The 27,595-nt window shown below is 42.8% G+C and overlaps 2 protein-coding genes and 1 long non-coding RNA gene across 6 annotated transcripts in view; 1 reads left to right on the top strand and 2 right to left on the bottom strand.

Moving 5' to 3' along the window:
* KBTBD12 (kelch repeat and BTB domain containing 12) overlaps positions 1–8,144 on the bottom strand; it is a 41,157-nt gene extending 33,013 nt beyond the window's left edge. The window contains exon 1 of the mRNA XM_021532134.2: positions 8,049–8,144. The gene's annotated coding sequence lies outside the window, so the exon portion shown is untranslated. The remainder of the gene's footprint in view (positions 1–8,048) is intronic.
* Positions 1–27,595, top strand: part of MGLL (monoglyceride lipase) — a 104,096-nt gene that overhangs the window by 17,848 nt on the left and 58,653 nt on the right. For 2 of the 4 annotated variants that reach the window (XM_021532144.3, XM_077786122.1), the window contains one exon: positions 24,543–24,681. In XM_021532144.3, coding sequence (XP_021387819.1) covers positions 24,543–24,681 — 139 coding nt within the window. Of the gene's footprint in view, positions 1–23,844; positions 23,949–24,233; positions 24,322–24,542; positions 24,682–27,595 lie in introns of those variants that run through there. The other 2 variants (XM_021532152.3, XM_077786123.1) reach the window with 2 other exon arrangements.
* On the bottom strand, positions 20,786–23,808 carry LOC116184078 (uncharacterized). The gene is made up of 2 exons (XR_004148810.2): positions 23,732–23,808; positions 20,786–21,055 (listed from the first exon to the last, which is right to left on the bottom strand). It is a non-coding gene; the product is annotated as an uncharacterized LOC116184078 (long non-coding RNA).

Here is a 27,595-nt window from a genome sequence, read left to right on the forward strand (position 1 = left end):
AGGACTGATAGTGAAATGGCAGGAAGCAGCTTGGTCCAACTGGCCAGATTCTTTTCTCGCTCACACCAAAGCATAGGTCACTGGTTTCTACAGAGTTGCTAATGGTTTCCTTTGGAAGAAGTAAAGTAAACAGAATAAATAAAATCAGTAAATAGAGGCCAGACTTCAAGCTGTCGTCCTTCTTCTCAGCAGGATGTTTATGTGCTGCAGAGTCACAGTTTTGGTTCCACTCACTGTAAATTCAAGGGACATTTTAAATTAAATTGTAATTATTAACATGCTCCCTCCAATTTTATTTATTGGGGGGGGGGGCGGGGAAGGGAAATGTCTTGTCTCATTTTGTTTAGTTTTTGGTTTATTTTCGGGAGTTTTTTTGTTGGTTTTTTTTGAAGGCAGATCCTTTAATGAATCTCTGTCTTTCTGCAGAATGTGAGGTACAGGTGTAGAATTTCAGTGGGAGAATGACATTTACCATCACTTGAGGGATACCAGTCCTTATCACAGTTTTTGGCTGTAATATGGTAATGAGACAGTTCTGTTTTAGAAATGCATTAAGGACTCATGTCATGAGTCACCAGTACACGAACAAGTCCTAAAGCTGTGGTATAACCATGTTTGAAACACACTGTAAACATGCTACAAAGTGCTTAATGAGACTGTTGAAATGAGTTACATTCCTCAGCAGCTTAAATACTTGCAGGATCAAGGGCTTGTATTACAGATTGAATTGGTTTTCTCAAATCTAGCAGCACAAAAAGAATTCTTAGTTTCATTAAAGAAACATGCATCAACATACAAAAATGAGTATGTTAAATTCCTTGAAATTCCTCTAAATGTATTTTTACAAAGAGTCCAGATTTTTCCACAGATTTAGATAGATAGATCTTTAAAAATATTACAGTTATTTCCCAGGTGGAAAGGAAATCTACAGTTACATCACCAAACTCAAACCTACTCTTTTAGCTGTTGAGTTGTTTTTGGAACTAGTCCTCATTCTACAGTTAGGTAGATTCCTCACTTTGAGTGCTAATTTAAAAGCCAAGCATGCTTGAAGATTGGCATTTCCCTGATTTGATTGAGTCTTTCCATATTCTTTCTAAATATGGAACCAGAAGCAACAAATCTAAGAAATGAAACTGGGTTATTACTAGATTTTAAAAATGAATTTGGAAGACTAAACATTAACATCTGGATGTGAGCCAGGCTCTGAGCTCTTCTTATGGTACTATAAAATTCAATCAAAACAGCAAGTTTAGTACAAAAAAGACAGAGATGGTATTTCAAAAATCTAGATTTTTTTTCTCCCCTCGAGCTCCTTTGAAATGAAATACTGCATTTGAGAAAACATGGATTTTAATCCTGTATTGACTACTTCTGGAGCAGTCTTTACAGCCAGTAGAAGCCTTTCACAAGATAGGAAATGTTCTGGGTTTTTTTTATCCTACATGATAATTAGACAGTTTATTGTTTTCCCATTGTGCTATTTCATAATTTTGTAATATCTGATCTTCACTGCATTCTGATAAAGGAACCTCCCTATAGCTCGGAAACTGTGCTTACCATCTCAAAGACCACAAGCACACACATCTTAAAGAAGATGAGCTGTAGTGTCCTGAGCCAGGTTGTTCATCTCCAGCTGTAGGAAAGTGTTAGTAAGCACCAACAAGCCCTAATCCTATTTCACAATCTGACTAATTATGACTTTTCCTCCAAAATGATCAACTCCTTTCTCTTTTAAGATGTCAAAACTTCATGCATCCCCCAGCTTTTCCATAGTGATCAAAATGTGTATTTTTAATGTAAAGAACAAGTGAGATAATTAATCACTATCATTTCCCCCAGATTTTTGTACAGATCAGGAAGAAGCTGCCTGTAGAATTGAGTTATGATTTCATTTCCTTTGCTGGTCACCTTTAGGTTTTCTTTCACTGTTAATTTAGCTTTCTTAAGAGCAATACTTCCTCAGTGATTACACTGTTCATTAGATTTGTGAATTTTAAAGTGCTCATCCAGTGATCAGCACATCTGGCACAACACTCTGGCAGGCATCTCCTCTGCTCATTCATCAGCAAGGCCTCAGCAACAGGATTGTTGAGGAAAAACATAGCTCATGCCATTAATGTGCTACTTGAGATATTAATAATCTGATGGACTGCGGGAACCCAGGACATCCCTCTGGCTGCCCTGGCTGTCTCAAGACCCTGGTGGAGGGCTTGGAGACCTTGGCATGAAGTCAAAAACACCTGTGGCTTCGATTTTAGCCCGTGGAAAAAACTGCCCACTTTGTGTGAAGATTTACAGGTCCCAAGAGTTTGAGTTAATTAACACAGGGTGAAAAAGTAGAATTTGGGGGATTTTTACAATGGGGTTCAGGAGGCAAGATGGAGGAATTTGGGCGTGTGTTGTCCTTCTTCGCCTTCTTCTTGTCCTCCATCTTTCACTGTGATGGTGACACTTTTTATTGGTTTAGAGTAGAGACACACTAACATAGGTGATAGGTATTGGGAATTAATCGTAAATAATGCACCTGTAGTTCACAGTAAACACTGCCCTAGAGTGCAGACAGAATGCCACGACCCAACTTGCTAGACAGAGCTTAATAGGTCAGAGAAAGAATATTATAGGTAAGAGAAAATAAACAACTTTGAGAAGCAAAACCAACGCATCTGGACTTCTTTGGCTGCGGGGCTGGGAGGAAAAGACTTTTTATGATCTCGGGGTCATCTTGACCACAGAACCCTGAGAATGGACAAGTCCTACAGCCACTGCCCAGGCAATGAAGGGCAGTGCCCACCTCCACCCAGGGCAGGTGGTCTCCTCTGCCACCCCAAAGCTTCTGGGTCTGCTCTGGATGTGCTCCCCAGGAGCAGCAGCAGGACTGCCCAAAGCCTGGGAGCAGGAGATGGGCCGGGCCCCTTCTCCTGGACCTGCTCCATGCTCAACATCATCTCATCCTGTGCAAAGGGTCTGCACCTTCCAGGAGGATCCCTGCAACCCTCCAGCCTGTCTTCACCCACCTCACACAGCTCTGCAGAGCAATGCTGCTTCCCCAGGCAGAGCTGTAGGAAGAGTGTGGTTACTTCACTCTTGCCAGAAGACAATATTCACTTTCCTTGTCAGAACACACTTTCTTTATCTCTGAGCTTTGTCAGCATAGCCAGCTCCTGACTGAAGTGTACTCAACAAAATTGTGCTGTTGACTTACATGTGAGTCTACGTTCTCCATTCTACAGCTGAGGAAACTGAAGCTAAAAGGTTAAAAAGAAAACAGGATTAAAACCCAGGGGTGAAATCCTTTCATTACCTTCAAAAATTCATCCCTGTGCTTTAGGTGCAAACTTGTCACTTAGCTCCTAGCTTTTAGCAGCGTTTAGGTGAGGTCATTGGAAGGATATTAATATTCTCCTTTATATCACTGGAAAGACTATTAAAGGGTAATAATGAAACAGTGCTGCTTTGATTTCCCTCTGGGTTACAGGGGGAAAAAGATGGTACATTGATAGTAAAAGAGAGGATAAGGGTGATGCAAATATAATTTGCAGTGAGACGCTGCTCTGAGCTTTTTTCAGAGGCTGACTTGTCGCTATAAAACTTCCAGTGCAAGGTTCAGATCCTTTATAATGTCACCAGGAACTGAAATCAGAGTTAATGCCTCACTTGGAGTTTTGGAATACTCTTTATTTTACTGTGAAAAATGGATTCAGATGCAAACCTCCATTGGATGACTTTATTTGAGAGCTGGGCTATCAATTTTTCTCCTGTTCTCTCTGCTACTTTAATTTTTATATCAACCATTTAGTTAGTCTAATTTTACCTTTTCTTTTTTTCCTTTGTGCCATGAACCTACGAAGAGCCATACATAATGGTATGTAGGAGCTCCAGCATACACTTTGTGAGGCAGTAGCGTGCTGCATGAGCAGTTTAAAACATAAATAAGAACACTGCTGTGAGCTCAGCTCTCCAGGCTATCAAACTATAAATAAATGCTGTCCTCAATTCTCAGTTACACTGCAGGCTCTTTGAACTGCCCCAGTGAAAAGGGACGGTAAACCATATGGAAGTAGCACATCAGAAACTTCCCCCAACCTCTGGGGGGGTGGGGGGGGAGGAACTACCCTGTAATTAGAGACATTATTTTGTCTGTATTTTTTTGTCTTTTCCCAGGGAATCTCCTGTTTCCGTGTCATGGTGGGAGGGTGGGAGCTGCAGGACCTGGCCCAGCAGAGGTCACAGCACCCAGCGTGGGGGGCACCTCCTGCATCCTCCTCTTCCCCCTCTGCTTTTTTTTTCTTTTTCTCTGCCTTAATGAGGCTGCCCTGCCTTCAGCTGGCCTCCCTTCAGGTGCTGAAAGGATCAGAGTTCAATCACATCAAAGGACCAGTGCCTCTGCCCATGAATTATTTGTGCTTCCTTTGTTATCAGTAAGCTGAGAAGCAAATCTGTTAATTGTATGCATTATGACATTTGGCTGACAGCCACAGTGAGGCAGAAATCAGCACCCAGATGATAATAATGTTATAATCTCAGAGTTCAATTATGAAGGCTGTGCTGGCATTTAAAATCAAGATTTTAAACCGTGCAAAACATCCCACAGTGCTCAAAAGGGCAAATAATAATGCTAATCTTGATACAGGGAACAGGTATAATAAGATATATAAAGGAAGCTGCCAATGAATTATAGATGTTCCTATATCTGTAGAATAATAGGAATCATTCTCTTAATTCTGACACCTGGAAAGATGCCACGAGAAATTATTATGTGATTGAACTATAAGGATTTAGAGGGTAACAAGGTGATAAAAGCAGTTATGGCGCCTATTTATCAAAAACAAATTGTGTCAATCCAATCTAATTGGCTTCATTTTTTTCAGGGATAATAGGGGATAAATTAGATACTTTGTCTTAAGACTACTGATATGGTCATATGTGACAAATTACGATGAAATCCACAGACTAAATCAACATCAGTTAGGTGTCCAGCTGGTTGAAAAACCCAATTCAAATTATAGTTATTGGTGGTAAGACTGGGAAGCATCTCTAGTCTGTGGCTGGAGATCTGTGCTGAAAAGGTCACTCACAGTTTCAGGGAATACTTTCTTTCTTACTTGGACTCAGATATGATTTCTTGAATTAACTTCATCCATTCTGTCCAGATAAAATATACAGACTTTTGGCAGAACATCAAGAATCCCCAATTAGAATTGGAGAACAACCAATTCTTTTAGGAAATTTATGTTCATATAGGCATACAGGTAAGTGCCACTAAAAGATGGTTCTCTGTAACAGTTATACATTTAGTGCATGGATGTGTTTCAAGTATCACTGTAGCTACCAGCAGCCAGGGTACCTTTCTGGAAGTTTTCCATATTCAGTCAGTTGCCAGTTACTTAGAGAATTAGGATTTTCAGGCTTTCAAAGGCATCTAATTACGTTAAAAGCCCAGCTCCTTCTTCAGCTTACTGTGCAATGTAGGAACTGAAGTGTCTGCATCACTTTTAAAGGTGAAACTTCAGCCTTAAATAGCTTAGGGAATTCTAATTTGCCAGATGATGGGTTCACCTTCTATTAAAGTCATTGAAAGGACCCTCCTTGCTCAGCCCTCTTGTTCTCTCAGGATCAGCCCTGTAGGAGCGGGGAACAAAGCAACATGGACCCGCTTATGCATCTGAAGGAGATAACTTTATGGTAAAAATTGGCCCCTTTTTATACTTTAATTTTGACCTGACATAACTGAAACCAAACCAACACCTAACAGAACTGAAGAGAAAGAAAGAGCCCATTGGCTGGCTCAGCTGCAGTGCTACTATGCATGCATCCTATCATCCAATCAGCTTCCTGCTCATACATGGTCTGCGCATTCCTTCAGCCAATCAGCTTCACACTCATACACCATCCCTGTGTACTTTAACCAATTAGCTTCCTGCTCATACACCATCTGTGCATTCTTCAGCCAATCAGCTTCCTGCTCATACATGGTCTACGCATTCCTTCAGCCAATCAGCTTCCTGCTCATACACCATCCATGCATCCTTCAGCCAATCAGCTTCCTGCTCACACACCGTCTGGGCATCCTTGCATCCCTACTGCTCCAAGCATCGCATTCCAGCACAGCCTGCAGTCATCTCCACTCAGGCTGCAACACTCACAGCCTGGCCTTTCTGCAGAAGCTTCATTTTCCTTCTCACTGCATTGCTCTTAATTTAAAATAAAAATAAAATGGAACTCAACAAGGTTCTCTGAACTAGGATAAAACTTGGTACCTACCAGAGAGATTTTTTAAGCAAGCTGCAAAGCTTAAAAAACTGTGTTTGTGAGCATGATTGACCATTGGAGACCTGAAGAAGCTTTGATCAGTTTTCAAAGCCTCTGGGTAGTTTATGATTCTGGGAAGATTTGACAGTTTGAGCTCTGTGTACTTCCAACTCAGAGGCCTAGATATGGGATTGGATTAATATTGATCCTATCTCAGCAAATACCAGGCATATTTTTTTCTTCTTTAAACTGTTACAGATTCATGAAAAAAATCAAAGCAGCTGGAAATGAAAGACCCTATGGGCCATCTTCTCAAACGTGCCTTCACCTGACTTAATCTGGTTCAAAGCTCAGTGAAGACAGTGAAAAGAATCCCACAATATAAGTAGAAAATTGATGTGGTTCTGTTAACAAACAAATGCCCATAGACAAACCCCAGTTTGAGCCAATTATGTGCATTAATTATATGAGAAGAATAGAACCTAAAGATATACATACCAAACCCATTTCCTTTACAGTTCACATATGCAGATCATTTTTCTTGCATATAAAAACTAACTGAAATGGCAAAGTGCTCACTCACAGAAGGAGATGTACAGGTTTTTTACAATGACAGATGCCAGCAGAAGGAAAATGTATTTCTAAAATGCATTTCAGTAGCTCTTTAGGCAGCCTAGGGGTTTTTGACAAGGGCCTTAGGAGTTTCTCTTTTTGCATTTCTCTAAATGTATTGGCTAGTATAGGAAAGGCTCACTTTCCAAAACATATAATATAAACAGGACTGTATCACAATTAGAAGAAACATAATTTAAGAAAGATTCAAAACTAGCCCTCTTTGCATTTTTACAAAAGATTGTGAACTCTAATTGCTAATATTTACATAACTCTGGAGCATGCATCCCTCTGGTGAGCAAATGCTAGTATGCAAAAAACTTTAATAATCTGTCATTCAGCAGTGAGACTGTAATAAGGTACAAAATATAGCTTGATGTCAGGATTCCATTAGGTACTGTTTGAATCCAAAATAACCACTGAATTTCTCCAGTTTCAATTCCAATCACTACCAAGCAAATACATGGGTATGTCCATATTCACAGAAGGGAAAATTTGGAGCAACCCATGGCAGCAACACACCACAACCTCCAAAATGGCCCCTTCACTGACACACACATTCCATATGTCCTAAATCTGCAATCCCCACTGAAACTTCATATAGCAAATGTTCATCCCATTGGCAGGGATCAGTCCCAGGCACGTATAGATACCCTGATGGAAGAGGTAAGAGTTTCCCCGAGCTTCCTGTCTGGAAGCAAGTCCAGATGTTTGCGGGTTTGTGGAGTATTCAAATCTCCCCACCGTGCACAGACGTCAGGCACTGAAATTCCTGCATCCACTGGCTGATCCTGTTTCCACACTGCTGACAAACTCCATATAGCTTCAAACGGACCCCAAGTTTGGTGTTGACCAATGGTTCCTGTCCTAACTTTGTAATGAATCTCTAACAATTCCTTTATCAGCTAGACAGCAGGCACTGTAAGGAGCTGAGAGGGCTCAGTTTTGGCACCAGCAGTGGGTCCTGCAGCCTCCTCCCTCCGTTGCTGCCTTGCAGCTCGTCCTGTGTTTATGCTCCTCTGTAGTACCTTTAGACAAACATTCAAACATCCCTGCCCACAAGTTTCCCGTGCACCCAGCAACCCAAAGCAAGCTTGGCCCTGGTGATCCCACATTACCCATCTGTCCCAACACCAAACACCCATCCCTTTCCTGTTCCACGTGGGGATGGGATTGAAATGTACCTTTTCCACGCTGGGAGCAGCAAGAGCCTGCGGGAGTGCATGGGAGAGGGAGGCAGAGCTCTCGCCCAGCACGCAGAGCTCCTGGTAACAGTGAGGTGCCAGGGCTATAATTAGCCTTGCACTGGGCTCCCGGCTGGCATGAGGAGCTGCTCCAATGTCGGGCACGGGGCACGTCAGGACGGTGCCGTGCTCCTCGCCCTGCCCGTGTGCTGCCTGCCAGGCCCCGTGCTAGGGAGCAGCAGGCTCTGCCTTGGGATGTGCAGTTGGTGTTGGTGACCACGTCAGGAATTTGTCCCCCACAGACCTTGCACAGAACCAGGAATATCTCTGGATGGCTGCTGTTCCTGGGTGGCTGGAGCAGCTCCAGCACAGGAGCACCCTCCTACCTTGAGGTGTGGGAACGCAACCACAGCAGATGCTGTTGCTGACCCTATCCAAGTCATTCCCAAAAACAAGGGAATGTCTCCATAGCTGACAGAAATTTTCCCAAACTGATCCTCTTGCCCTTCTGCGAGATTACCAAGGGCTGAAACTACACGAAAGAAGGATTGCTGACCAAATTGAATTGTTATCTGTATATTTTATGGCTATCTTCTTGTTTGTGCTGGTATAGATCAGAAACAGATCAACTAAATTCATCCAGAATAGTGGAGCTGCACTGATATATATATTGGACTCTGAAAATTAAAGAGGAATAGAAAGGTCTATAATACACAATTTTTATTTCCATATGTTTAAGCAAAGATGGAAAAAGATTAAGCAGAATTTAGGGTTATAAATTGGATTAATGTTGAGCCAATACTTTTAGTTGAGAAAGGCATTATGGGCTTTTCAGAATGTTAGTTTTAAAATGACATTAATATATTTATTCACCATGCTAATTAGTTGATTGATCATAATAATTTTTGAGAAAATTGAAAACAAATTTTCAAGTATTTCCTTATCTAGATTTTTATTCTGATGATTTTATTACACAGTTTTAATAAAGGCCATAGAGGAAATGTGCAGAAACCTTCAACTGCTAATAGCAGTTTGTGGGGTTTAGAGGAAAAATTAAAGTATATTATTTTAAAAGCATCTTTCATAGCATTTGTGAACAGAACTAGAGAAAAAAAAATCCCAGTGATTAAAGTTTATCCTTGTCAGAGAATTCAATTGACCAGATTAAAAAGATATATATTGACTAAACTCCCAGACTGTTCTTATTAAAAGTTCAGATTTATCTTAGAAATAAAAATACCCAGTCTGATACCACAGGTCTCACAGAAGCCAAGATAGAACAGTGTGCTGATGAAATGCCACAGCTGTGATAAAAATGTACCATATCCTGTAAACTGTCCTGTTCTCCTCTAACTTGGAGCAATTTATAGCATGGTGCTGGTTAACAGTGGAGCATTTATGTAGTTAATTTATTTATATGAAGCCAGTCCACTGCCTAAATATTAATCATGTTTCTTTATGGGTGCATTTCTTCTGATAATTTCTATAATGAGCCTGTTTTACAAAAACACTTACACTTTTAAGGAAAATTTCTTTTTATTGCTCATGAAATTATGAGTATTTCTCTTGCACTTCACTGAATTAACTGGGACACCCCGTCAAGCAGTGGGGCAACCCCTGGGCAGCTCTCAGCAGCACTTCATTATGTCACAAATTGAGTGTGTGCCCCCCATATTTTTGCTGAAATTAAAATATTTTCTGCTGTAAGCCAAGCCTGTTTTCACCTTCTTCATGTAATTAAGTAATAATATTTTAATTCTGATATCATTATCTGTTGTCATGGTGATTTTTATTATAAAAATGAATGGCTGAGATGTAGGCGAAGACAAGTTTTTCCTGAACTTTGTTAAGCTAATACCAAGGGAAGAGTATCTGTGATAATTCAATAAATGTGTGATCTTTTAGCACAGTGTATTTTAAAAAAATGAGGAGGACTAGGCATCAGAGACAGAAAAGGCACGTTTTATGCAAATTTATCTGTGTTTAGAAAATATGTGTTAAATTTAATGTTTCAGAACAGTGTCTGCATAACACCAGTCATACAGTACATGCTGGTGCTGCATGAGCAAAGACATTCCTTTCTAAATCTCAACTCTTAGTGATTCACTTATTGGAAAAATAGCCTTTTTTTAAAAGGAGAAAGTCTGACCAGTTTCCAAGTGTGTCTTTATCACAATCCAGACTTTGAGAACAGCTACCCAAGGTTCACACTTCACCTGAAAGCAGGACACCTGTTCTGGTGGGTGGGTGCACACGAAGTGTCCATGGGTGAAGCTTTGCTCTGGTTTGCCACGAGCAGGACCATGAGTCACAGTCAGTTCTAGCTGAACTTAGAGGAGACCTACATCAGCTCAGTTAAACTCTGCCAGACATCAAGACAATTCTTTTCTCCCACTGAAACATCACAACTGAGGTTCTGAACTCATCTCCCCGGTCATTCTTGCCATGGTTCAGAGCAGAACCACATTCTCCACTGAAAAATACACAGTTGTGTCCCCAAATGGTGGCACATCATCATGGCTTGGTAGAGGAGACCCTCATGCTCGGTGACCCCATGCCCATGGGTGGCTCACACTGCTTTTCTCATCTCCCATCTCAGCAGTTTCTTGGGGTTCCTCAGCCTCTTTTCCTGGAGAGTGAGGCAACCTCTGGTTTGGCCGCTGGTACCTCACGTTTGCTTTATGTCCCACATGAGCGGTTCTGGCATCAGCTGAGTGTGGAGGTGCCTCCAGGCACCTCATGACACAGCTGCTCCCTGCTCCCAGCACATCCTGCGTGGGGCTTTGGCATCTCCTGCCTGGGCAGAGAGCCCAGGTGCCTTCAGCCCTCGGGGTGGGTCTGGACCACATTGCAATGGTTGATCTACAAACCATTTGTTGTCAGAAGCAGTAATGATGTTTCGGTTATCATATCTGTATAAACAGTGCCAGTTTGGGTACAGAGGGACAGAAAGACCAGAAATACAGAGATTTCAGGTTTGACTGTGTTATCCTCTTATGACAGACCAGATACTATATTGATTTGGGGTTTTTTTCCTTGGGTTTAGTGTTGACCTTTAGAGCAGGCCAAGGGCAATCTGGAACTTGTCTGTGACCACAGGCTGGGGAGACAGCACCCTGCAGCCCCTCTGAATTGAAATCTCTTTCTGGCTCTGTCAGCTGATTCCCAGGTTGCCTGACAGATAATGTGGCATGCCAGCAACCCGCTGCTTTTCCATTTAAATTAATGATAAAGTTGTGGTTAAATTAACACTCCAGCAGAGGTAATAAGGACCAACTCAGCAGCTGCCATGATGTATGCAAATTGCAGTTTCACACATTAGGAGCTAGATGTTGCTTAATTTGTAGGTCTTTCTGTCTTTTAAATGAAAGAGCCTCCATCAAGTTCAGGCAATCTTAAAACAAAAGGCGAAAGAAACTCCCCAAAGGCAAACACTCCAGTACTTCTAACTGCACCTACAGTTTTTCTTCTAGGGTTTCCCTCCTGAGCCCCAATAAACAGTTATTACTGAGTTACACTGCACTGCTGGGTGCTTTTAGGCAAAATATCTGCTGATTTCCAAAGAACAGACAGCCTGATTAAGGAGGTAGCGCCGGCACTTTGGTATAAACAGAAGCCTCATTTAATTTGCAGTGGTGCCACAATCCTGAGGCTCAATATTCATCAGGGCTTTTTCCTCTGGAAATGAAACTGTAACAGAGCAAAAGAAGAGCTGTGATAGCTGCCAGCTAATCAGACAGCAGGAACAGGCTGATAGGAGAGTAATTTTTCTCCTTTTACATAGAGATGGGAATGGAGATGCAAAGAAGCATGTAACTGGATGGGTTTTAGGAAAGGTTGGTCCATACATTAGTATTAATGCTCCTTAATCTCTCTAAGAAAATTATGGATGTAACTGTGTTAGAGTCAAAAGATTTCCAAATTGACACCAAAACTGAAACTCAATAAGGGAAGTGCATCCTCAGAACAGCAGATCTTGGGGTTATTCTGGCCACAGGAAATAGGAATAACTATTGTCCATCAAGGTGTGCTCTGTGAGAAGGAGCAAAATATTAAAACATTCTGAATCAAATTTCAGCTGGCTCAGAAACATGCAGTCACTGTATATATGGTTAAAAGTATACTTGAAGTTCACACGATAGTTTCCAGGTTTTATTCAGAAAGGCAGAGATTTCATTCTAAAACAAATACTATCCACATGACTTAGGGATTTGCCTATCTTTTTTGCTCTTCTGACTTCTGTGGTCAGTCCTCAAAAGCTATTGCTACAGGTCTTTGAATACCTTTGGTGGAGATTCTTCTTCCTGTGCTCTTGTCACCAAGCCCTCCATGCTCTCTTCCTGATCCTGGATGTCACCTGGATGTCAGCCTTCACCTCAGCTAGGGATATCCCATTAGCAAAGAAATAACAGGAACTTACTTGCCCTGTCGAGTCGGTTTATTTGGCTGCAAGTGTTGAAACAAACTCTCACAGGAAAATGCAAGATAAAAGCTGCAATGAATTTGTGGACAATAAACACTCTGACTATAACCAAAACAAGGGTGTCTGAGAATGATTCCCAGTTCCCAGAAGTGAATGCATAGTCAGGACAGTTTCCAGCTCCCTGCTGCAGTCTCCATTGCTCTTACTTTTCAAGGAAAGGAAATCTTGAAAGAAATCAGGTGGGATGAGAGCTGCAGCTTGCCCTGAGCTGAGCTCTTGGAGACGGCGATCAAGGGAAAATCCCCAGGTGCCTCCATTCTGCTCTTCAGATGCAGTCTTGCCAAACTTGGGTGGCTTACTGTTCAGAACACCAAAGTAGACTGCAATTCTGTCTGCTCTTACTCTGTCACTCAGTATAAGCCCCTGCCACTCTCTTAGGTCTTTGTCTCTCATTGCTGAGCTGGGATAATGATGATTTCCTAGCAGTCTGAGAGATTAATTAGCACTACTAAGCTGCAGGGCCCACTCGCCAATTGTGCAAATACAAGTTTGTGTATTCCAATGAATTCTGCATTTGCTGCAGCCCCCCAGCCTGGGGCACAATAGAAACACCAACAAAATTTTTTAAAAATTAGAAAAAAAAGCCATTGTTCTTCTGACAAGCAGAGGCAATAACTCTGAGAGACACAGAATACTCCCATCATGGGCTTGAGGCATTTGTCCCTAAAGTGGTATGAAGATGATGTTGGTTCATACATGTCCAGTCCTGAGTGCTGAGCTGGAGGAGGTTCCTCTGTCCTATTCCATGCTTTCCCAAAGGTGACTGGGATTTGTAATATAGTGCAGAAGCTCCAAGCCACATGGTGAAACTCTGTACCAGAGACACACAGACAGCCTGGACCGTCTGTCCAACCCTGGGTGTCAAGGTGAGTGGGAGAGAGATGGTCCCAGCAGGAGCATGAAGGAAAGAGCACCGGCAGTGCCTTACCCTCACAGCCCTCAGAAAATGGTGCACATCCTGACAGGCTGGGCACCACATACCCTCCTTCACCCCGTGACCTGAGGCACCCAGCTGCAGCTTTGAGAATTCACCACTGCAGGTTCTCTTGAATTAGGAGGTAAAAACTTGGAAATATCTGCAAGGGTCACCACCCTTTTAATTGCCCTTAAACATGCAGCTGATTTTGCTGAAATCTTGCAGCTGACCATAGTGGTTTATCCTAGAGCAGCATAGAAAATAAACAGGAATTAGGATCCTTCAAAAAAAAAAGTAAAATTTCTTCTATTTCTATTCAGAAAAAAAAAAAAGGACGAAGAAATGTAGCATCTTCCAAGCTACATCCCACGTGGCAACCTTCCAAACCTCTTTCCATATGTTCCTAAGTGTTGAAAGCCCAAATGTTCCCTATCTTGCTGCCAAATTCTCTGCATCAATCCAAATGGCTCTTACAATACAGTTGGATATTGTCTAGTGAAAAAAAATCCCCTCAGATAGATTGATAATTAAAAATATATTTGATCATCAGAGAGATATGACTGGCCAAGGGGTGCTGTGCTGAATGGATCATTAATGCTCACATATTTCAAAGCAGAAGGATATCTTTCTGATCTTATTGGAGTTGCCCCAGAAATCCTTAATTGTTACAGAACATATTGCTGAAGAGATTTGAAACTGGGCACAGAGGAGGAGGCAGATGAGCCACAGCAGAGATCCGCACTGCCGGGTGTGTCTGGGGAACGTGTCTGGCTGGCTGCAGAGGGAGGCTTTGGGCTCCAGCACACATCACTGGATTGGTCTCAACCCTGTCTCATTTCAGACTGAGGCCCAAAAAAACCTAAAGGCTAGGAATTTATCCTTGTTTTAAACCTCATAGCTGCTGCTGTAATCCCATCCCTGCAAGTTCTGGGGTGCTGGGCAGAGCTCTTGGGATGTGATGAGGCTACACGTGTGGGTCAGTGCTTCTTGGACACATTTCGTAGCATGGGAGGGAAAGAGAGACTGTCCAGTTTGAGAGCTGAATGTTGCAGCCTCCCATATGATGTCCTCTTCCTCAAACTGTTGCAGCATTTCTGAGAGAGAGAGGTCATGATTTATGTGTGGAATGAGATTTGAGCTACTCCAGTCAAGACCTCAGATTTGGGTCTTGTGAGGCCTTCCAGCCTGTGACGCAGTTAGAAATTCAGAGTTTGTGGCGCAGTTCGAAATTGTATTAAAGTGTGATGGGGAGCACTGGGCTGTCTGAGTGTGAAGTAGTATAGGTTTATAGTGTAAGGTTTAGACCACCTTAAGACAAAGATAAACAATGTTAGCTTGCCAATCAGAGTGCCTTTGTAAATTGTAAACTACATAGAAGTGTATAAAAACTGCCATCTTCTCTCAAATAAACAGAGAACGTTGCATTAATCATATTGGTTGGATGTGCATTCTCTCCAGCCAGTTTTCCTGTGTTATGAGGTCCCTGGCTTTTTCAAACCTCCCAAGGTTCACGAATGATGAAGCTTCATGTAGATATCTACATCCAGGAGATATCCTTCCTCTTGTGTCTGAAAGCATAGCGTCTCCAAAACTCAGTTTCCTTTTTAAAACTTACTGTAACTCCAGAGAAGGTTCAGTAATATACCTGAAAAAGCCAACAAGTGAAAATAAATACATGCTGGTGTCAGAGCATAATACCATAGGCTGGAAGGTTCTCATCTGCAAGAGCTCAGGAGTCCCCTCTGACTGGTCTGCAACAGGAGTATGAACTGACCTCACGAGTCCACAGCAGCTGCAGATGCCACTGACTCCACAGCACGAACAAAACCACACATACCTTTGCTACATGAGAGCCAGACTGTAGCCAAGATACAATGGATAACTTGTGTTGGAAGAAACAGGATGAGGTTTGGGGAGCAAGCTCTCAGATACTGTAACTTTTGATGTTATTAACAGTACATGCTACTAATTTTACAATAAGATCAGACGACAGGTGTTGATGGCCTTGGGGATTGAAGACACATCCCTAAAGCATACAAGGCTCTGGTAACCATCCCTTCATGTCCTGAGATTGTCCAAGAAGCATTGCCATCTTACACAGGAGATACTTTGGGATGCTTTATCCCATTTTTCACTGCAATGCTTCTCATTTGACTTCTCCTTTCTGTGTACCCCTGGGTCAATTACCACATGCATTAATTCAGCCTAGGAGAAAAAACAGTGAGTGCATTTTTCTGTACTGGAATGTATAAAGTAACTGTAGCAGAGACTGTAAAAATTAAATAACTGAGAGAGAACAATTATGAACCAGATGCAAACAGTGATGAGTCTGGTACTCAATGCAGAATAGATCACCTGTGATTTCATTAAGTTAGGGCACAACACTGAGCACAGCTGGGCCTTAGCTCTGTTGGTCACCTGGTGCTACCTCTGTAAAAGAGCCCTCCCAGGATCCAGCAGTGTATTTTGGGGTAAGGTTTCTTTAAGACATTAAGATGCTGCCCAACACCTATACTAGGATGGCAGAGTACCTGCTACAGTTCTTTTCTTGTTCCATAGCCCAATGCTTTATTTTTTTCTGTAACATGTATTTCACACTAGGGGTATTTTTTATTTTCTCTGGTACTATTCCCACTTTACATCAGTGTGAGCAAGAGCAGGATAAGGCCTCCAGTTAAATAACTAATGCAGCTGTTTTGCTGAACCAGCTTCCTGGCTGGGAAATGAATCCAGTCAGCTGTGGATCACAAACCCAGTAATAGAGATTTCAAAGATTTCATACATTATTTTTTTTTTCTTAGTATTTGAAGAGTTACTTTTCTTACAAAATCTGTTAGTCAGATGTTAGGAAGTAATTACTGTACATGAATCAGAAAGGGAATGCAAATCTTATATTGCGCATGAGTTGACTCTGTAAAGAAACTGATGATAGATGACAAAAAAGCTAAAATATATCTGAGTGAAATATGCCAGATTTTGCCTCAGGATTATAAGGAAGAAGGAGCACAGGGCAAGCTCCTCTCATGAGCCACATGTTCATTGTCTTTCCAAAACAAGCAGCCCACTGCCTTTTTTATCAACAGTAGAACTATTGAGAGAATTTGGCTCTGGCTGGGCAGGGAGAGTTGCCATCAACACCTAACATCTAATTGCTTTCCAGGCAATTGCATCAGTGTCCACTGTGCTGGATAGAGCTCCAACATCACAAAACTAAAACACTCTCAAGTGTCCCAAAGAATCCTTAGATCATGGAGCACAGAGATATGGCTGATAAGACTGATCATATCAGTTAAACTCTTGTCTCCATGTACAGATTTATTGTAATTTTTATGTATAAATACAAACATTCTTCAAATTATGATGTCAGGAGTAATAACACCAGAACAACAGGATAGAAAACAAAATTGTAGGGAAAATGTTGCCCTGAATAATGCAATTTTCCAGTCTGTGGTTTTCTCCAGGCCACAATATCCCATATATTTACAACCTGGGCAATCTTCAGTGGCTGAAAAAGTTGCTGCTTCCACTGTACACAGTGCTCTGATAGATTTTGAGATGAGGTGGGAGTTAATAACAGTATAATTGGGTAAACAAAATCAGGAGCATTAAGAATGGATTCTGCCCTCTGCCTCCAGTATTGAGCCCTACTTTTCTCTGTGCTGGTTTCTCCTATGTAAAATACAGAAATCATTCTTCCTTTTTGAAGTACTTTAAAATCTCAAGATCAGAGTACTACATTACAGTTAAATAAAATATCTCAACAACTGATAATAAAATTACTGTGAGTCTTTTTCCATCACTAGCAGTTAATGCCCTTCAGAAATGGGGTTTCTGTAATTACCTTTATGTCACAATGTGGCTGGAGCAACTGAGGCTCTAATCAAGGAAATGATTCACCTGTACTGTGAAAGCTGCCTTAAAATGCTTTTTAGGGACATAAAACAGACCTTCAGATTGTGCTTATTGTCACACATAAAGTCAATTTCATTCAAAATACAAATTCCACATCAGTAACTACAGCCTTCTAAATTCCATCCTGGAGTGTATAACCTATAAACACCATAAACAGAAATGTTACAAAGGAAGCCTTTAAAATTACACACCAGACAGAATGTTTAATATTTCAACTCTAATTAACCATATAAAACCTAATTTTGAGAAATGCTATGAAAGCATCAGGGTTGGGTGCATTTTAAAACAGCATTTGTCACAAAAAAAAAGAGCTTGAACATTTGGGTTGCCAAGGCAGAAACAAGCACCACGGACTCTCTTTACCCTTATGGGGATTCATCAAGGTTGTGCAGTGCAGCTGTTGTCTTAGTAAAAGAAAGTATCAGCCCCTGGCTGAAGGAAACAGAAACATAATTATGTTATGATGAGCTGGAAAACGTGCAAAGAAAAATTGGAATGCAAAGCGTGATAAATGATGCTTTGTCAATTGCAAAGCAGCGAGAAAAGCAGGCAGCACAATAAAAGCCCTTCTCCAGTTAATGCTTCCAGTTCAGCTACCAAAATAAAGCACCACTCTGACCATGGCAGGGTAGTGCTAGCTTTTGGCTGTAGCATTTATCCCTGGTGCAATAATGCTGGGTTTGTAGAGTAGATTATGCAGTCAACCTTAGGAATAAAAGCGAGCAAAGAAATGGTCAAGTACTCCTCAGAACTGAGACCATAGTTCCTGCTAAAGAAAATTCATAGTGTCATCTTACTCTGAATTTTATTCATATTAAAATACAAAGGTTTGGACTTTCTCCTTCAGGTTCCATTTGATTATGTTTTCTGCCCCCAGAACCCTTTTTCTGCCAAGGTGACCAACATTTTATGAACATTACTATGGCCATATGCAAGGAAATGTCATTCTGTAAAAAAATTCTTTAAGCTGTCTGTGCGGACATTGACAAGGGCAGGATTTCCCTTGAGTTAAACCACTGAAGTTAATTCTAGAGATGTGTTCAAATCCAGAGGGAAGATTGGACTAATTATATACCAGTACAGGAAACTTTTATTTAGAAATTGCAGAGATAAAAATGGACAAATGTCTAAAGAAAACCTCTAGATAAAGGGTAGAATGAATAAAAACAACCCAAACCAACCCAGCTGAGGGTTTTTTGGTAGGGCTCCATCAGAGCTGAGGCTGTGCCCTCTAGTGCTGGCCACAGAACTGAGCTGAGACACCACAGCTGAGCCTGTGAACTTCCAGACCTCTGTGAAAACCTATTCATTCCCAAGGCAGAGCTATTCTCAAGCCAAAAGGCTGCTAGAATAACTCTATCAACCTCTCTCCTATGGAAAAAAGCTCTAGGGCAGAATTTCCACTCTCATTTTGAATTTCCTGCCTTTGGAAAATGCCTTCCTTTTCATACTAAAAATGTCCCAGAATCTGGTATTAATAATCTTGTGGGGTTTTTAATAAAAAAACCCAACCAAACAAAAAACCAATCGAACCACCCAACAAAGTATGTATTGCTTCTATAATGAAAAACAACCAGTTCTCAAATTAGCACCTATGTAGGATAGGTAATCTTCTATTCATCAGTTTAAAAGGCTGCAACTGATATTCAATTACTGTATTTTTAAGTGTGTATTTTTCACCCTGTCAAATAGAGAGCACAGTCAAGATACTAATCACTCCATTCATACAGCTACTGTTTGCAAGTCACAGATTTGTGACTTTTCATGACAGCATGATTTGCAAATTTTTATTACCTAAAAAAAATTAGGACTATTTTTACCACTAATTATTTTTATTTACATGGTAAAATTATTTTATTATTTGACTGTAGTTTACATCTAGGGGTATTAAACCACTTGTATCTTAAACTAATAATTTCATTCCTACTGATTGGGGAAGGTGAGATTACTAAGGGGCAACACATCAGTGGAAGCCTGCAAACAATTTCTGTGATACTCATATATTCCCTGGGCTTATCCTTCAACCCTTCTCCATTTCACACCAATTTGTGAGGAGGTCCATGATGCTGTAGAATTTTTCAGAACAATCTTGAGCTATGTATAATTCCTCCTGACATTGTTAAGATTAACTTGATCAATACAATATTTTCCTCTAGTATTTTCTTCCTCAGTCTGGTTTGCCTGACACCAAGCTTCTTTTCTGGCTGTAAGACATTAAAATAGATATTTTACAGGCAAGTGAGAACAGTTCATCCCAGCCCCCACTCCTGTCTCATCCCCATACATGTCTTATTCAGGAATACCAACAGAAAAGCAAAGGCAGATTACAGAAATAAGTAAAGGTGAATGACTGGACTCCATCTAAGGATTAATAATAATAATTTAAAAAGCAGCCAAAGAGAAGGGCAAATCCAAATTAATTACTCTAAACTGGCAGCTTTAGTGGCATTGGCTTATTTGATTTTCACTTGATTTCAATTCTTCCTCTTCATGCTTCATTTCCCATCATTTCCCACATGTTCTATTGCTTGTGCTGTCTGTTGCTCTCTCCAGCTGCTCCCTGACTACTGTAACTTCCAGCATTTTTCTGGTTTTGCAGCAGATTCTTTCATAACCACATACTCCTAATATATTTTATTATTCTTTCCTCCTCCTCTGATATTTTTTTCCTCCTTCTTGTCAGCAAAAGTTTACTTTGTGGTCCTGGTGAGCAGAATCCCAAATAGTTTAGCACACAGAGCCCATCAAATCTACTCCTCAAACAAAACCACTGCTTTAAAATTTAGGAACATGGTGCTGTCAACAAGAGCAGAAGGATCTCACACAGTCTATTTGCCTTTGGATGTCAACAGGATAGGATCCATTAAAAATTCATTTTGAGAACAAAAGCCTAACTGCAAAGAAAGTCCTTGATCCTTGTTCCCTTACCCTACTATCAGAGCAAAACACCAGCCTGCTGTGCCCTCCTCTCCTCTCCTCTCCTCTCCTCTCCTCTCCTCTCCTCTCCTCTCCTCTCCTCTCCTCTCCTCTCCTCTCCTCTCCTCTCCTCTCCTCTCCTCTCCTCTCCTCTCCTCTCCTCTCCTCTCCTCTCCTCTCCTCTCCTCTCCTCTCCTCTCCTCTCCTCTCCTCTCCTCTCCTCTCCTCTCCTCTCCTCTCCTCTCCTCTCCTCTCCTCTCCTCTCCTCTCCTCTCCTCTCCTCTCCTCTCCTCCTCACTATCTCTGCTGTGATATCAAGTTGCATGGCATGTATCTACTCTGTCATTCCAGCAATTGATCCTTTCCCTAAAATTTACTTAATCTGAAAGTGTATCTCTTTTCTCTATATTCCTGTGCATACCTTGGGGGTCAATGGAGACACTTAATTAAGCAGGGCTCAGCCTTTAATAAACCAAACATCCTTTCCTACAAAGATTGAGTAATGCTGAGTTAGTGTAAAGATTCACCAAGTGTGAATCTGTTTTTTATTAGAAGTTGATTTGGCCTAAACTCTATTTCTGAAACACATTTCACTCTACCGAGACAAGAGAGGATGTTACAATCTCATAAATACTGCTTGCCCAGGCAGCCCTTTGATTTCTCACAGGGAGCCAGTATGCAGCAATTGCTCTGCTGAAGCCTGGTGTGTAGTCTGGTTATCAGGTACGTGAATTCCCCAGACCAGTTTTCTCCAGTGGCTTTTCATTCACAGCTTAAACTCTGCAAAATAATAAAACAACAAGTCAGCAGTTGCTCCTCATTCATTTTCATGTTGTTAACATTGAGATGGGGAAGCGTGTATCACCCGTGGGAAGAAATGTCCTCGAATTCCTGGGGTCTTAGGGAAGCTGGTGAGAAGGGAAGGAGCTGTTGGTTGGTTCTCCATTCCAGTGCTGTGGTGAGGAGCTGGGCCTGCAGAGAGGGCAGGCTGCACCACAGTTATGCTGTCTCCAATTTTAGCTACACCGAGGTTAACAGGCTATCAAGGGAATCATATATCTGGGCTGACCAGGGCAGGCTCTCAAAGTCAGGATCTCACCCTTGTGTCCCAGCAAAGGTTGTTTTCCTTGAGATGCTATTTTTATCCAGAAGTTTAAAAAGATATTTTCTCCCCAACTCCCTCCACCCCTCTGTGGCCCTGGGAACTCAGATATTCCCAGTACCACAGCAGGACAGGAGCCTGTTCCTGGCATCAGATTTCATGGATGGCTGTAGGGAAGCAGTAAAGTGTTCCTGGCAGATAAACCCTGAGCAGGGGAAGAGGCTTCTTTCCTTCTTTCTTTTCTTCTTAATCCAGTTATTATCTGATCTGTATCATTTAAATAATTATATATGTCCTTGCTTCCACCAACTCTGGAGCTGGCTTGTGATAGCTCTTTAATTCCACCCATTCATACTTAGATAGTAACTGGCCTAGCAAATTGTACAGCTCCAGGTACAGCTCCCAGGCTCTGCTTAAGAGCCATCTGACCTAAATCTCACTCATTACAAACAACCATAAATGTTGGTTTTGTTCAATTTTTTTCCCAAACAACAGCAGTCAGAAAAACATGTAATTTTGCTTTTGCCATTTATAACTAACACCCCCCAGGCACTTAATATAAACGGCACTGAAAGATGAAGAAAATAAAATCCGGTTTTCACTTCCTTTTTATTTTTGTACGGTTCATCTCTGAGGCTTTGCATTTATTGTTATTAGTGTTAGCATGTATTTATTTCCTTTCCTCAACCTTTCTTCACAGATTTACACTTGATGAGCATGTACCTTCATTTCAAAAATAAGGTTAATAGCTGCCTCTTCTTAGAAAGGCTTGAGACCTCTAAGCATATGTAGGCATGTAAAAATGAAAGGAGCTGATGAAATGTAAAACGCATGAATCTGTGCTCAATCAATGCTAACCACTTAGCAGTATTAAATGACAAAATTCTTTATTGGGATAGATCCCCTTAAAGCTGGGGAGCTATTTTGACTTCAGGGAGCCTTGCTGTGACAATTTTTATAAGCAAGTATCATATACACCAAATAGATCTCACATTACAGAGTTAGCAGCACATGTATTGCATATAGTCTAAAGTGATATCGTGATTTATGTGAGTATAAATCATATGCTGTGTTTATAAATGACCTTTACCCTGAATGAGGCTGCAAAGCTTGGGCACTTCTCTGGGCTAGTATCGGAGTGATCACCCCGGTATGGCTTCAAAGCCTGAAGAGATGCACATTAAACAGCAAGTTTGGTGTTGGGATCCCAAGGAGCTGTTCGGACCGGGGTGCCCAGGAGGCAGCACGGCTCCACGATGTCCTCTCTCCGAAATTCTCCGCTCCCGCCCCCGGGGTGTCTCCGCTGTCCCCCAGCCCGCAGCAGCTGAGCGGCCGCTCCCGTGCCCGGGTCCCGGGGCCGGGGGCTGCGGGGGCAATGCGGCCGCTCCCGTGCCCGGGTCCCGGGGCCGGGGGCTGCGGGGGCAATGCGGCCGCTCCCGTGCCCGGGTCCCGGGGCCGGGGGCTGCGGGTCGCTGCGGCCGCTCCCTCCGCCGCGGCGGCCGCCTCCCCAGCGGGGCGGCGGCGGAGCCGGTGCGGAGCCCCCGCGGGAGGGCACCGGGGAAGGGGCGGCCGTGCCTCCGCCCTCCCCGCGGCCAGGCGGCCCGGGGGCACCGCGGGGCTCCCCCGCTGCTCGCCCAGTCCGGCCCAGCCCAGCCGAGGGTGCGGCAGCACCGCCCGCCCCTCCATCCATCCTTTCATCCATCCACGCATCCGCGCATCCATGCATCCTCCATCCATCCACCCACCCACCCACCGCCCTTCCGCCGCTGTCTCCCCGTCTCCGGGAGCAGCCCGTGCGCACCGTGCGGTGGAGCCACCGCGCTTCGGCTCCGCCGGCGGTCGCGGAGCCGCCGCGCCCGGCCGCGGCCGGAGGATGTGTGTGCGGGGCTGGCGACCTGGCATCGCGTCGGTGCTTGGATCCTCCCTCCTCCCTCTCCTCCTCCTCCTCCTCCTCCCCTCCCTCCCGCTCCTCGCCTGGCAGCGCGGGGCTGGGGAAGTTGCGCTTACACGAGAGATGGCTTCGCAGCGGGGATCGCTTTGAGGAAAGGTCTCCCCCTCCCTCGCCTCCCCCCGTCGCCGCGGCCTCCGAACTGTAAGTGGCAGGAAGGAAGTAAAGTTGCAAACAACCTGCCGCGGCAGGAACTTTGTGAGCTGCTCCAGCTGCATGTGTTCAAGGTGCCTTTGATGTACGTGCAGCAGCTTCTGGAAAGTGGACTGCAGCTTTCCCACCCGCCAGCCCTCCCTCTCCCCAACCCTTCCCAGCCTCCCCTCCCACCACCGCCACTTCAGCCCGCACACGCAATTTGTTTGAGAAGGAAAAAAAAAAAAGTGATGAACGAGAAGTGGTGAATTACCCAAGCGACTTTCCTCAAAGAGCGAGCCGGCCAGAGGAGCCGGGGCTCGCCCCGCGCAGCGCCGGGAGGGACCCGCCGGGCGCCCGCCGGGAGCCGCGGGGCTGCCGGGCTGTGAACGCGGCTCCGCAGCGAGATGCAAAAAGCCTCATCTGCTTGCGTTTGACTTGCGATGCCGGCTCCTCACTAGAATGCAAACGCTTGCACAGGATGAAAACAGGTTTGTGGCAAATTCTCTTGGAAATGTTTTGCTCCCCGCCGCCGCCGCCACCTTCCTGTCTGAGATGTCAGAGAAGATCTTAATGATGACACGGTGGCAGATACCTCTGCTGTGTACCCTCCACTGTTCTGTGGAGATGTTCCGCCAGAGATAAATCTTTTATGCAGCTGTCTTTTCGTATCTGTAGCGATTGCTGCATAATTTGCTCTTGATTGCAGTTGAAATATTCTCTTTAGGATCTGCTTCACAAAATGATGCAAAATAAACTCAGATGGGAGAAGTGCGGAATAGAAAGCTGTAAATGAAGTACTGATGGTGGATTGATCTTCCCTTCTTCTTGCTCTCTCCCTCCCCCAGTGCTCTACCTCTAAATGTGAGCCTTTTCTGAACAAAAACATTTGCTACATTTCTGTTTTAAAGCAGAGATTTTGGGGGCTCTTTGGCTGTTGTTTTGGGAGCAGCTTCCCATCAGTGGAGAGAGGACTTGCCTTGACTGATTGACTTTCTTGAGTGTCTGTGGCTGCCAAGCCCATCAGCTTTTATCTTGTTTTCACCTGTTTTAAAGTATGTCTTGTTTCTTCTAATACCTTGCAGGTCATTCTTCCAGAATGCCAGAGGAAAGTTCGCCAAAGCGGAGTCCTCAAAACATCCCATACAAGGATCTGCCCCATATCATCAATGCTGATGGGCAGTATCTCTTCTGCAGGTATTGGAAGCCAGCAGCAGCTCCCAGGTGAGCACTTTCAAGCAAATGTCCTTTCTACTATCACTAGATATGACTCTGTTAATGTGATTATTATTTATAGCTATTTACAGGGCTGTGTACATGGAGCTTTATAGAACTAAGAGAGGTTTCTCTCAACTAAGAAAGTCCCTACTGTAAAAACTGCATTCTCCAAACCTTAACTTGCTCAAGTCAGACTTGTGGATATAAAAGTGGAGCTACTGTCATTCCATGCACAGCTGGCTTGGTTGGCAGCTCAATATTCTACCAAGTGGCTCTGGCAGGTGGCTGATGCCTATCAGAAGTAAACAACTATCCTCAAACTAATAGCACAGGCAGTCAGGGAGGACACGGATACAGGCTTTGGAATGTTCACTCTTTCCGATTTTCTCAGTGTCAACAAACTTAACATCAGCATCTGAGTTCGGTTTCAATAGTAATAGCAGGGCGACAGGCAGAATGTTTGACTGCATTGCTTTTTGACTGGTTTTAAATTATTTATACTTAGTAAATGATTCAGGGAGCTCTCTCACTGGCAATTGCAATTTCAAAACTGACCTGTGTGATAAATACAGACAAGGAATCAGAGAATTTTTTCTAGTATTTTGGTCATAATTTAAATAATTTCTTTAATAGCTTTCTGTGCTAATTATGTTCTGATGTGGCTCCCCTAGTTATGATCTTTCTTCATTCAGTGTCTGCTGGCTTGGCATATATTTGTGCTGCCACTAATTATGTAGGCATCTACTTCATAAAAATCTGGATATTGCTTAATTGTTTTTTTTTTTCTGTAAGCCAACAGGAAGAGCTGTGTTGATTTTATATAGCTAGAAAACAATCACAGGAACAGGTTGTTCAATCTGTAGTAGGCAGTTAAACTTTATCCTGACGACCCAACAGGTTGGACACCATCCTCTGCCCAAACCTGCCTGGCAACTGCTCTGAGAGAGGGATACAGGTCCAAGTTAGCTGGCCTTGGGGTTTATGCCTACAAAACTAAGGGACAATGGGAATAACATAGGGCTGGTTAGCACTCAGGTAATATAGAGGGTGAGCAAGCACCAAAATATACTGGCCTCAGAGGGGAGGACAGTGCAGCCACCCCACCATAGCTCCATTGCCCAGGCTGGGCTGCAGGACAGAGGTCTGCCTCAAGATCTCCAAGCATTTTATAGTTGCTTCTACTTTTCAGAAACAAGGAGGAAACTTTCTGGCACTGATGCATTACATAGTCCTTGCACCAACCTGAAGATTGTCTTTATGGAAAAATAATGCTACGAAATCAAGTTTCTACAGTGAAACCAGGCTGTTTTGTATTATAATGGTAATTAATCATTAACTACCCCATAACATTTATCACCCAGTTGTGGAACTGCTTTTTTATCACATTTAATTTCTTACCAAATTAGTAGTGGGTGGATGGGTCTTTGTTCCAGAAATTATAAGGAGCTGAGAGTGAAAACTTGGTGTCTAAGTCCTCTGGGTAGTTAATTTTTTTTTAAGTGGTCTCTACACTAAGCGGTTAATTAAAAATGAACTTGTCCTAGTTTTGTGACAAGAAAAAGTGGATGGGATCAGTGTTGCTCATTTACAAGGAGCTCCTGTGTGTGTGTTTGCATGTTGTGTATAAGAAGGGGGCGTATTGTTTATTATTAGCTGTTCATGAATTGTTATATATGAGAGATGGTAAGTGACTGAGTAACAAGTCAGTGCCTGAATCCTGTGATCAAGACTGCTCCTGAAGTGCTTTGATAGGCAAACCAAAAATACATTATTTTGCCCCCTTTCACTTTACATAAGAAGCTCAGCTTTTTCTTCTTCCTATGTAGAAGCTCAGCAACTTTCATCTAATTTTAAGTGTTCAGCAAAACTGATCTCTCTATATATATGTATAGAGAGAGAAATAGAGACACCTCAGGGGACTTTTACAGGGCTGTTACAATTTATTTCAAATACTGAAAGCAATTCTTTCAATCTTCTAACTCAATTGTTGATTCAGGTTCAAATCTTAACACTAATGAATGATGCTATAACCGTCAAACGGTGGGATCTTTCATTGATCCATTATGTGCCTAATCCCAGCTAGAGCTGTAGAAATACCTCTTCACTGCAGATGCCCAGAGATTATCACTGACTTGTCTTCTATTAGAATAGAATTTATTGCCCTTGATCCCTCCCCCAGGGAGGAGGAAAACCCAGGATATCAGCCAAAGGAAATATTAAAAGGTAGTCCTAGCCTGGGCTTGAAGAGCAGACAATGGCCAGGCAGTCTCTGAAAGTGGGGATGACAGACAGACATCACCCCTTGGAGCTGGTGCTTCTTTTTTTATCTCCTTAAACAGACTCATAAATGTAGATAAAAGTCTGTGGCAGATTAATGTGCTATAGCATATTTAAGAAACAAATAAACAAAAAACCCACCAGAAACTATTTTTTCAGGAAGATGGAGAAATTTGGTGAGGTATTATTGCTTCATGCTCACAAATACCCAGGCTCTGATCTTGTGTGGTGTTGATCTGACTGATCAGCCCATACTGGTGCACATATGGAAGCTTTGTTATAAATGCCACTGAGGCCAAGGTTGTCCTGCCAGTGAAAGGCACCTATTGTGAGTTCCTCAGCAGGGTCTGCTTTGTTTCAGAGAGGGATTTAGGTGATTACTTCACAGGAAGCTGACACACAAAGGCACTCAGATGTCATAATGATTATATGGGGTAGATGGAGTAAGGAGTAATGGGACTAAGGAAGAAGAAAGACAGTGTTTTCTACTTGTTTTTGGCGTGGGAAGTCACTCCCAACAGCAGAGCTGGGGCCTGGGTGTCGTCTTCTCTGGCTGCCTGCTGGCAGCAGTGCAGGTGCAGCTTCCTGGCCAGCAGCCCTGCAGGCTGCCCAACTTTTGAGCCAGTTCCATCTTAAAGTGTAA

The sequence above is a fragment of the Lonchura striata genome, chromosome 12 (assembly GCF_046129695.1).
Source record: "Lonchura striata isolate bLonStr1 chromosome 12, bLonStr1.mat, whole genome shotgun sequence".
NCBI lineage: Eukaryota > Metazoa > Chordata > Aves > Passeriformes > Estrildidae > Lonchura > Lonchura striata.